The sequence below is a fragment of the Paralichthys olivaceus genome, chromosome 8 (assembly GCF_024713975.1).
Source record: "Paralichthys olivaceus isolate ysfri-2021 chromosome 8, ASM2471397v2, whole genome shotgun sequence".
Classification (NCBI taxonomy): Eukaryota; Metazoa; Chordata; class Actinopteri; order Pleuronectiformes; family Paralichthyidae; genus Paralichthys; species Paralichthys olivaceus.
Genome location: NC_091100.1, coordinates 10,664,546 through 10,677,390, shown reverse-complemented (window position 1 = coordinate 10,677,390; position 12,845 = coordinate 10,664,546). Strand labels below are relative to the sequence as shown.

Genomic DNA, 12,845 nt, shown 5'->3' with positions numbered 1-12,845 from the left:
TGTTTTGACTGATGGCTGATTCCAGGATTCCCTATAGCACAACCGCCTCATGAATTTTTCCTCCGTCTTTCCCTGCCTCTCTATCTGCTTTGGGATGTTGAAATCATTTCCATTTCTGCCATTAGCTTGTTGATTAGTACAGCTGTTTTTAATTGTTGAGGGTTATCATGTTAAGGAGGAACATCTGCCACTGATTTTGTCAGCTGTAACTCTGTTGTTTCGACAAACAATCCAAGAGTAAGCTGTGACTGCATTCAATCTTTTTAAGCAAAACGTTTCAAGGCTATTCATCAAAATTGAATTTCCTAAATGATTGAAAATTCCATGTTATCTTAGGCAGTGGTAAATAGGTTTATTTACCACTGCCTAAGATTTTTGGAGACATGTGTCGACATGTGTCGATAGCTAAACTAATAAACAGTATAAACATATATTACAGGTACATTTGCTTTACAATTAGCTTAACAATAAACACAAAAATGTATAAATGCTGGAAAAGAAATTCAATTTAAAGCAGCTTTTCATCAAAATATGAATATTAAGGATTCTCCAGATGGCCTCTTGTGTCTGAAGGGAGTCGCTTGTGAATGTAAACCCAGTAAAAATAATTCTATTAACTCTGTTGTTCCCATCAGCTCTTCAGTTCAATGTTTTAGTTTTATGACACACGACTTGACTGTTATGGTTCATTGTGACTGCTGTCATCAGCATCAATTTCAGATGCACTTGGCAGCTGGTTAGGCACATACCATACAGGACTTGATTTACTATCACCAGGTAGGCAGCTGTTTCAAAAACATCCCGAACACCATGGATAGTATCTGCTCAGTCCCAAAAGGAGGACGTTAGCACCAAGCTGATTAACATAGCAGAGTTAAAGATCCAGAATGTTTTTTCTTACCAGTTGTGAGACATAAAAATTTAAAAATCAAAAAGAGAGTTGATATTGTACTTAACATTCGCCAGCTGGCTTGTTCATCAGTTTTATGAGGAATGCCAGTGTTGTTTTCATGGCTTAATTCTACATCCTAAGTTGCCCAAAAATATGTTAATGTATGTGTATGTAACTACACTATAATAAATAATAATATAATAAAAAAACAGCCATACACACAAATCACAGTACAAAAATTGGCCCAGTTTGCTGAATCAGAGCTGCATCACCACAAATTAAACATGTTTACACAAACATCTTGCAAGACAGAATGTTAATATCCATATATTCTATAAAACCTATGGCAAGAAACCTTTGCCATCAGTTCCAGATAATTTTATGTTTGCAGAGACACTAAAGATTTGCAATTACAGTACATTCTACACACATAAAATAAAAACCTGTATAATACTTTGTGATTGTTTGGTTGTTAATGGTGGGTAGGGGAACACTGGAGGGTTTCTGTAGTGCCTGTGTGTGTCCCATGGCAGAAAAGGGGTTGGGAAAGACTTTGCTAAAGGCTTATAGTCACACAGTAAGAAGGAAGAAGCCCTGCGGGTTGAAAAGATTGTCAGGTTGTCTCACTGATATATCACTACACAGTGAATGCTCTGCTACCTGTAATGTTGTTAAACCATTTGATAATCCCTGGCTTGTGCCCTGATGTAGGGCTCTGTTGGCCACACACACACACACACACACACACACACACACTTTTGGTTTGTTCTGATTTTGTCACCACACATGACAACAGGTATCTATTTTGGTGCTATGGAATAGCTTATATAATGAACAACATGTATACTGTGTTTTACTGAAAGCAATTGTGGTCAATACATTCGATTTTTGCATTTGCTTGATTTACATGTATTTGTATTGTATGGAAAAAAATTTCTTTGTTTCTAAAACTGGATTCCCATGAATTTAGATTTTGCAGGACACATTAAATGAAGGCTCCAGGATGAGAAATGTAATGTGCTTGTCCTCAGACTGTCAACGATCAGTCAGTCCCTCTTTCCTCTCCTCCTTTCATTTCTCCACTCTCCCTTCACTAATCATCTTCCCATGCTCCCTGTTAGATATCATATATGAGAGCTGTTACTTAATTTTTGATTTGCCCAGGCTGTTTCCCATCAGCCGTGACTCCAGCCGTTTATGCTGTGATTGCTCTTGACATTTTAATAAGAAACTTTGCTGTGCTGACCCCAAGGAACCCACCACTATGTGTTCTGAATCACAAGTAAAACATAACACAAGTCGAAGTGCAACTATTCAGAATTGGGGCGCAGCGTTCCCTTTCAAATTCAGATTTGTGTTTTCCATCCTTTGCATGTGTTAAGACAGCTGCATTGTAAACAAGTCAAGTTAACAGAGTCTGACTCTGAATGTGTGCAGAACACATGATAATTCTGTCTATATTTTGCATCCTTTGAAAATACATTATTTTCTTTGATTTCGAGTCATACACTGATCATAGTGGGTGTTTTACTAGACTTTCTTTTATGCACATGTTTTTGTGACACATCCGGTCTGTGCTCTGACAAAATTCATACATTTCCACATTTTAAAAAGCAAATGGGTTACATTAATGTGAATCTCATCTTTGAGAATCACACAACCTTCCCACTTTAGTGGGATATTTATCTGTCAAGGTTTGTTAAGCATATGCGTCGTCTTAATTATTCCAGAGAGCTTCTTGTTAGCCATTTTAGTATCAGGTCGGATATAATTTTTGGTTAATTTTAGTTATTTCTCCTCTTTGGATGGCAAGAGCATATAGAGATGTATAAGAAAAGAGGCAAATGGAAGGATAAGAGGAGGAAGTGTAAAGTAAGTCTGAAATTATCAAAATACTAGAAAATCCATTAATAGCAACCATTTTGGCAATTTTTCCACGTTTCCTCGTGGTCTCTTCTGAAAGATAACTCTTTAAATTGTACAGCTAAAATGCTAAAATGACTTTTAAAACAAACAAACATAACTCTGTTTTGTATAAAGATCAAAATGTCCCTGAAGTAGCACTACCAAGACCAAAGCAACATCTGTGTAGGACAGTATTTTTAAAGCTTACATGGGTCCATTTTAGAACTCAAACATATATTCATTCATTCAGTCTACCCCTAACTGATTAATTTATAGCAAATCACTTTTCATTTTCAGGTAAGTTTACTTGCAATGAGTTCTTTGATGCTATAAAAAACGATGTGAAAAGTCATGATTGACAGCTGAGACTAACTTGCGATTGGTTGAGCAGGTGTATCTTAGGTGCAGTCCATTGCGCAGATTCTGCCTGGGATATTTTGGCTTCATTTCAGAATAGTGTGAGGAAGTGGAAAAGTACCGTCCATCTTTATATACTGTATAGTCTATGGTGTTCACATGCTCTTGGCCCTATAGTGCTTTCTTCCTATCTTTCTATCTGTCTGTATATCTGCGTATTTTTCATGACGGCAGTATCGGCTCACTGCTTCGTCTCATTTGTAACATGCCTCTTCACCCTATATGTGGCCGGCCAGCATACTAAAAGCATTCTGGGAAAAATTGCATAGCCACAAGTGAAACTCAGAAAACAATACCAACTCCTGAAACATTTCTCCAGAAGTCTCACATATTAATATGTAAAACAAAAACCATTGCATTCAGAGCTCGAGCCACTGTGGCACTGCACGACTGGGAAGACAAATAGCTGCCTCACTAACATATAATGAGCAGAGTCTTTGCTATCTACTGGAATTCTTGGTCTAATTCCCTATAAGTGTTAGTGAAATACAGGGGGAGTGTGAGAGGAGAGACGGTGGAGATGGAGCATGGAGGGAGGTGAGATCTAAAAGATTGAAGATGGATTTCTGTGGGAGTGGTGTGTGGGCATTAGAATGCTGATGGTGCAGGAGAGACTGCGACTCGGGAAATCACTCGTCTGTATCATTTCTCCACTCAAACTCACCATCAGAATCGGTTTCACTGTTGGGCATTCATGAGTATCCTGAGACCTAGACCTCTTACACACATCCTACCCATATGTGTCTGTATGTTAAATCAACTCGTGATTACTCCCCAGTAACAACATCAACCACAGGAATATTTCTATACTGTACCAAAGGGGTCTCATTCACTACATCCTTTTAAAAAGTGAATTCAAACATATCCACGTCTCACTCAGTCAAAATCAAGTTTATGTAACAACATTTCAATGAATAGAGCTCAGTGAAAACTATTTTAACAGAGATCAACATACGTTTAAACAGCAGGAGGATCGTTTTTATGATCGTTTCAGAAATAGATGGTAGATAGTAGTAGACAGATAAAATACATTTATTTTTATACTTTTGCTTGACGCTTATTTCAGTCATTTCAACTTAATCCTTGTTATTTTTGACGTAGGAGACATCTGACACCTTTTCAATGGGATAAAAAGTTGATGCAACCCCAGTCTGAGCATGTGGAGCTATATGAGACAAGAATTTTTATTGACCAACCGCTGCATCCTTGATGCTCTTTTTGCAGCAATGATGACCATGGGCTCAAAGCTATCGTTGGATAAACACATTGTTAACCCTTTACTAACACTGTACTGTATGTATTATAGATACGGTATAGTATTAGACAAGATATCAATGTACTATGTTGGTATCCTATTATATGGAATGCTACTATTATGATTCAAAGATCATCAAGTGAAATTGCATTATTTATATTCCACATCCAAGATCCACAATTGACTGGAAAAAATAATCTTTTATTTCTCCAACAACTCTGACTTCTGCAACAGAAAAGGTCAGCCAGAGCCTTCATTGGTATTGATGTCTAGCGTGTCTAGTCCAACAGGTATACAAGGCACATAATGAAATCTAATGATGTCATCACAAGCGTACAACTTGATGAGACTAGCTTCTGCTGAAAAAAGAATGAATGCTCTGTTATGATTTTTATTTCATATCAATTTAAACATTATATGTAAAAAACAATTTCCCATAGCCAGAGACCCCCGCAGGTCGGTTTTTATAGGGTCAATTCCCGACATGCAAAATGCAGCTCAACAAAAGCCCACCATTGTACCTCCTATTTTCCTACACTGAGAGGGATTGTGGACTTATCCTAGTTAAGGCCAAAATACACTCAAAATATTTTTTTCCCACCTGTCCCGGAATGACAGTGGGTTCTGCCACACCTATCCCCTGTGCTGTAACAGCAATATCATGGTGTGAAGACACTTCTGGCAATGTAAGATTCTTATCTGTCCAGATTCCCTACCCTTGCCACGCGATTTGGGAAGAGCAAGGTTACACTCGCAATGATGCAAGTCTGTTCTCTGAGAGTAAAAAAAAAAAAAGATATAATATTGACAATTCACATCTTTTCAAATCAGTGATCCAGGATTGTAGAGTTCTGGATAAAGGAGTGCTTACAGAGTGCAGGCTTCAGGTTGTTTACAGCATTTGCAGACCTGTCATGTCCACTACACTGGCCAAATCTAGTTTCTTTCCAAAGGCAATAGTGATGAATTATCTGCCCTTAGGAAGCCATAATTCACCATTGTTCTCCTTCACTCGCTGGACTGGCAATTAAGCTTGTAATTGCTGCAGGTTATTTAAGGGCAACTGACACACATACATATGATTTTTTTTCTTGGTTAAATGAATTTCCCCAAGTCATTCGGAGCCATTAGTCTTCTCTGCCCTTGTCCCTGTCACTTCAGTGTTTTTAATTCACAAGTCGGGTTACAGTGTTTGCTTTGTATCTAATTATAAAAGGTGATTTAAGGAGTCAAACAAATTGCTGTCATTCACGTTGTTAATTGAACACTTTCCCCTGTATTGCCATCATTTGTATGTGTGGAGAAGTGATAACTAAACCAGTCAGAAGACATTTCTGCCTGTGTTAACATAACCTTTGAGTGATACTGTTTCAGTTTGTATAGACATTGCATTTGTGTTGTTGACATGTTAAAGGCCTTTTATTAAAGTGATATTAAATGGTATCACTGCTGTTACTAATAATACTAATTGTGTTATAGCCTCTGCTGCAATTATTCTAGTGCTATTACAATAACCACACATAAATGATATGATATATCAAAACAGTGTTTTGAAGCTGAATTAATTATATTCCCACTAATGTATGTTGGAATTATTGAGGGTGATTTCATGGTGGAAAGCTGCCTCTAGACAACTGAGCAGTGATGCTAGATGTGTGGGAAAAAAGACACACTTTTTTCCCCTAAAGTTCATTGTTGTCTCTTAGCACTGCTCTCAGGTGAATAACTCCCTCTTTGTCTGAGATAAAGGACCTGTCTGTTGTGGCTTCCTTACTGTTTCCTCTGGCATCTCATCAAATGTCCCAGTGAGTAGCAAGGGTCAGGGTCGATTTACTGTTTTATTAAACAACCAGTCCCCAGCCAGTTTGGTACAAAACGAATCCATAAACAAAGATATAAGTCGCGACGTCTCCCCCAGTAAAAAGGCCTTATGGGAAAAATGACACCTTGCAAGCAATTTGCACTCCTGCCCACTGAGAGTTCTCCTCCTCTTTTCACTCTCCCTCTCGCTTTGTCTCTCTCTTTTTCTCTGTCCTTTCAACCTGGTATGTTCCTACATCATATTCATTACAAAGTTAAGTGATATATAATCATTGCAAAATGTAATGCAGTGAAGTAAGCTGCAGTATTATTAATAATATGACCTCTGTCTCTCTCCCTCTGTAATGTAGCTGAGGAAGGCAGTGATGGACCACATCTCAGACTCCTTCCTGGAGACCAATGTCCCTCTCTTGGTGCTCATCGAAGCGGCTAAGAGTGGAAATGAGAAGGAGGTCAAGGAGTACGCCCAGGTGTTCCGTGAACATGCCAACAAGCTGGTGGAGGTCAGTCATGAATTATTCACAGTATGATCCAGTGGTTGCAGCAACTGTAGCTTTTCTTTCCTATGCTATATGCTATATGTCCCTACATCTTATAGTGGGGAGCATTATTTAACTGTGTGAGGCCATAGGCACTGAGGGCAGACAGATCCATTTTTAATTCTTCCGGATTGGTATGCTGCAAGCAGATGAGTTTGACTCCCTCTGAAAAAAAATCTGTTGCCAAAAAATTGAGAAAATATAGATAGAATCATCCTGCAGCAAGAGTCACAGCTCATGTTGCTGCTACTTGCTGGAGGCACTCTGACCTCAGTGTGCAAAAAAGGACAGCAACATTGGGTCACTCGTCTTCGCAGCATATTGAAATTGTGAATTGTGCTTTTCACATACAACCTGTGAAAAGCTTAAGCGAATCTTAATATAAGAAATTAATTTATGTTTTTTCTTATAATTGGGTTAAAATTCCAACCCTAGAAATGTAATCAACAAGTACAGTATATGAGTCAATTAGTGTTTTACTTTGATTGAGAAATAACATTAACATATGGCAATGTGGGCCAGCTAACAACAAGGTTAAGTGTAGCTTGGAATGGGTTTAACTCCTACAGCAATACAGAGTTCTGCAGGTTTGCAGTTTACATGTGTTCTTTGGAATGTGGTACTTTCGGTTCCTTAGACAGATACTGTGGAAATATCCAGGACCAGGACTGTTAGTAGGATTCATGTAGTGAATATACAGTATATACCACAGTGACTAGGCAGTTCATTCCCACTCTCACTGTTTGGCTACACAGGGGGGCAGGTTTTATGTCACTTATTGCAGATGTTATGCAGAGTATCCATGATGCATGTACACAGTGGATCTTTTTTGGTGTTGTCTGGTGAAGATCAAGTCTTTACTCATCCTGGAAATAGGTCCATAAGCTCCTTTATAGTTTATTCATGGACCATGTTTCATTTCCATGAGGTTTTGGATGGAGTTTGTTAATTAGTTATTCCCTATTACTATCTATAATTGTGTTAAACAGTTTCTTCTCTTTAGTTAGCCATGTGATGTTCATGCTAAAGATCATTTTGCTTTTATGTACCAAAATAAAAATGACCATTAAAAGCAATCTGAATCTCAAAGTGATAGTGGGAGGGAAAAGTCCTGTGATGAATTCCTCTGCCCTTTGGTGGTGGTTGCCTTTTGTTCCCATGGCTCATTCAAAGGAGCCTTTAGAAGCCTTTATGTGGGCCTCTCTTAACATACTGTCGCTTAAAAACAGCACTGCTGCTTCCTTTGACATCAACCGAGAGAGTGAGTGATTTGTGTGCCCTTTTGGTCTGCCCCAGCTGTTTGCTGATGAGGGAGGATGTGACTGATGCTGCACTCAAAATTCGTCCTTTGCATTCAACAATATTGAAACTTTGTTCAGCCCAAGGACGCTTTGGACTGAGGCATACTAGTCTTCTCATGAAGCGAAAACAGGGGAGATGTTGCATTGTTTTTGCCCTTTACAGGATTTGGGTTATTTATATGTAAAGCATATGTGGCAACAGTGAGGTACACAGCAGTTGTTTATATGCTAAGGAGATAGAGTGTTAGCCCAGGTCTAAGCAAAAAATAGCTCATTGGTACTGTGCAACAGCTTATCACAAGCTTGTGTGTTTGCAGTGCGTTGGCAGGCTACTGGTGCGCAGTCGTAGACTGGATCATTTCATTATTATTTGTCTTTAATAAAATTGAGCATTGTAGGAAAAGTCTATCAAAAATACAAAAAATATAGTATGATGGATGATCATGCCATGTGACCACTTGAATATTGTCCTTTGCTTTACGTGGTGATTTGTTCATCTCAAGGACTCCACTTGTGTTTTTCTAGCAGCAAATTACAACAGTGTCACAAGCAAGGCCACATAGAATTGAAAAAAATAATGTTCTTCAAAAGCAATAGATGTTTCTTTATACACGTTCTAATTGAAGCAAAGCATGGATGACCTTGTTTAGAGATATTAAGAGGGTTATTACTATTGCTGTTCATTCTTCAGGTTTTATCTGCTGGGCTTGTTTGTGTTTTTAAATGCCTGAACACTGATGACAGCTGTGGCCTGAGGCATTATGGGTTAAATGTTTCCATCTGCCCATCAGTCCGTCTTATTCTGGTAAGGGTGATATCTCTGGAAAACCTTGATGTCTTCTCAAATTTGACACTAAGGTAGGTCCACTTGAACTCAAGGGATTTGAAGTGGTGAGGGTATATGTGACCTCACAAATGACATTTATGTCCGTAACGCAAAACTTATTGGGCTAATTATTTAAAAAATGTAACGCAAATGTATAAAAGCATACAATGAAGTGAGGATTGTTTTCTTTACACAAAAACACATTTCTTATTATTATTCAACATTTAATTTTAGAAGCAGAGATTGTGGCCAAGGTTTCCTACCACCGGACTGGTTAGTGGAGTTCTAAAACCACAAGCCTATTTCGGGGGGGGATATAAGGCTAATGCTAACACTTAGGAACATTCCCTTGGTCCCCCCTTGCCTCTGACTCACCTGTTGCATGATGGTTTGCTGTAACTTGGGCTGGTATCATGGCATCAGATGCTTTTAGTAGGTGAAGCACGATTCCAACACAGCATTTCAGTTCTGTCAGAGGTGATGCCTAGGAATACTTGTTGGTCCATGGGTCATAAGTCAATAAAGATGCATAGGAATAGACATGTTACTGAACCTGTCCTTTCCTAAGACACAGCTCTGTAGTGTTAAATAGGTTTGTCATACTGTAACTGGCAGCGTGGCACATGAATATGAATGTCAGCTTCATGAGATGATGAGGTGTTTTGTCAGTAATGTCCTATTAGAGATCTCCAGCTGTGATTTTAAAACTGTGGTTATCATTTATTTTTTGCCAAGTGATGAAAATGTGTAATCTGTGTGGAAGGACATGAACTGAATTCTCATAATTTGTTGTATTCTTTGAGCAAGCTTATTAAACAAACTTCTAGAATCAGTGTCACCTCATATGACTTTTGTATTTAAACTCGATAGAATCAGAGAGATTTTGTATATTTAAGGAGACAAGAGCTAAAAACAAGCATTTCAGACAGAGGCTGAAAAGAGGAGCTGATGCGATGGATAGTTTGAGGAGAGGGATGTGTTTCCAGAACATGAGAGCATATCCTTAAGTATAAATATCTATCCTACCCTCTAACACTCTTCATAGCTACTCTTCCCACACCAAAGTGGATATGTATATATTGTAATACCTATTGGCAAATGAAGAACTCAAGCATTACCACCCTACGCTGCACCTCCATAGAGCTTGTGCTCGTCTGTTACCCTTCTGTTACCCTTACTAGCAAGATAGCTAAGACACTCAAGGCAATCCTGTATATTCGGCAATATCATTGTCATTGCTGTCATTATTATTACTCATGCCATCCAAGAGACAGCCATCATTAGTGCCACCATCACAATCCTCTAATATATTAGACTAATTAACATCCTGATCAATGTCACTGCAGTCGTCTCCCCTGATGTCAGGGAGGAGCTGTCTTAAGTCATTAGTCTGGAGTGTGGACATGATCAACAGTATCACAGTGAAAAGTAACCCTTCTTTATTTCTCCTTTATCTCCATTTGATTGTTGTTCCATTTGGCTACAAAGTGTTAAAGTCTCTCATTTCTCAACCGTTGTTCTCTGCTCACCTCTGTAAAGAGAGGCGTGTACCCCAAGGCTTCTCCTAATCACATCAAACTCATTACACCACCTTGACCAGTGACAGGAAACCAGTAATTATTCAGCTTGGTATATCATTGGCTTATTGACATGAAATAGCTCTGTGGAATTTGATGCAGGGATCCTGCTATTATGAGATGAATTGTCTCTATGATGTTCTAAATTTTAGTTTTTTAATTAAACTATACAATCTATTAGAAATGCACACACAATTATATTCACACACGTATTCAACAGAACAACAAAACAAAACAGGCATTTGGCACAGAAAAGTAAAGACTCTTGTACTACATCCATAATGTCCATTATATGTGACTTATGACAATCTTTCTATTGTTGTTTAACTGACACAGAAGTTGGATAGTTTCAGTTCACTGTATTTGTTGAGGGGAATTGGTAAGAAACTGTATATTAAAAGTAACAGAAAAGAGCATAGAGACAGTGCACATTGTTCCTCTGGGTGTAAGAGGTAAAATTGTGTGTTTGCTTGTATCACTGGTCTATTAGTGAAGGATCGTACTAATTAATTCCCAAGACTAACTTTAATGCAATGTACCTAATCCTTTCCCATCAGAAATAACTACCTACTCTACAAGAGCCCCTTTGGACAGGTGCTTCTTTGTGGTAGTATAAGTGAATCCAATGAAAAATAGACATAGTTCTGTTAAGCTATATATTTGAATATATATTCAAATATTTGAAGCTCATTTGTGTCCCATTTCTTAAAGTATTGTCTCATTCAACAGGGAACTATCACTGCAATTATCAGTATTTCAAGTCTAGCTGCTGATGAAAGAGAGATTATTGTTTTTCAACGGACGATTGAGAGATTATCCTCTAAACTCTATGTGAATTACTTGCCGCCGCAATGTCATAAATCAAATATTAGACTTTCAATAAAACTTTGAATAAAGGATTTAGTTGATGATGTTATTTTTTATGTTTGCTAACTGCGAGTGTTCAAAATATTTTGTTATTGCGAAGCCAAATCCATCAGTGTGGCAGATTGTGTTAAAGAAACTATGAAATGAAAAACCCTAAAACATTAAAGCAGAACAAAGTCCAATCTTCTCGACATGTGCAGTGACTGTTTCATCACATCCCATTTATCATCGCCATGTGCTCCCATTGCTAAGGAAGGAAAGTATAACATCCCTTGACCAACACAAATGCAGTACACGAATGAATGAAGGTGATCATATGATGCCCACCAGTGTAATTCAACATTAACAAATATAATACAATAATGCATTGTTGCATAATTTTTGAGTTATACAGTAAAATAAGTAGGTAAACTTCCCATATCGTTCTTCATTTTGTTTCTATGTGATGTAATGTAAATACAATATGCAGGGGAAAATGAACTGAATAAAAATCTAAAAGTCTATATACAACTTTATGAAAATAATATTATTAGTTGTCTATTATTTCCTATTCACCACTATTCAGATGTATAATTGTCGTCCCCGGTTTTACTTCCGTGTATCCGCCTTTCTCCCTGTTGATGCAGCATCCTGAGCTCTCAGTGCTGCCCACACTAATATGTGATTATTAATTCAAACACAAGATGAATATCCAAAGTTCCCATATTTCCTTTTTTATATTGCCACTGCAGTGACAGTCTATACATGCCAGCAATAAAGGACGTCACACTTCATCACTGTTCTAATGTCAATATTAGATTCTTTCCTGACCTTGACTCCATCATGAAGCCCTTCTCTTTAACAGCTGTGCTGTTATGAAGGACCTTCATGAACAATATCTTTTTATTTCTAAGGCCCTCATCTCTGGATATGGTATTTTTCTAATGAAAGTTACTCTTTATTTTACTTGTGTGTAGTTGTACTTTGCCTGATGAGGTTGCGTGAATCTATCTTTACCCCTCTCTTAATGTAATTGTTTTTCATAATACCTTCATTAGTAATTCCATTTATTATTCACCAAAGATAAAAACTTAATCCACCAAGCTGTAAATGCATTAATTAATTACAACAAATATAGTAATTTCCAATTTCAGCAATACAGTGTATCTGTGTTCATAGAGCTTCCTCCGTACATACAGTTGCTACATTAAGTTGAGCTGCTCACTTTACCTTCATCACTTCATTAGCTTTTCTTACTTTGGATTTACAGCAGTGACCTTACTTTAGACATCAGCACAGTCAAGGGGAAAGACATACCTTCAGTGATTATGCACAATCAATAAGGAGTTGAATGTAACCAATACTGAATTGGCCTTCAGGGCTCAGCGACATGAGACAGACTGCAGCAGTAAATATTATTCTGGGGGCCACTGCATTAAGCACTTTACTGGACAGTTAACTGTGAA

General features: G+C 37.9%; 1 protein-coding gene across 2 annotated transcripts in view; it reads left to right on the top strand.

The window, feature by feature from the left end:
- The window catches only part of ctnna2 (catenin (cadherin-associated protein), alpha 2), a 267,738-nt gene that overhangs the window by 194,919 nt on the left and 59,974 nt on the right, over nt 1–12,845 (top strand). For both annotated transcript variants that reach the window (XM_020100468.2, XM_069530270.1), the window contains exon 9: nt 6,641–6,793. In XM_020100468.2, coding sequence (XP_019956027.2) covers nt 6,641–6,793 — 153 coding nt within the window. The remainder of the gene's footprint in view (nt 1–6,640; nt 6,794–12,845) is intronic.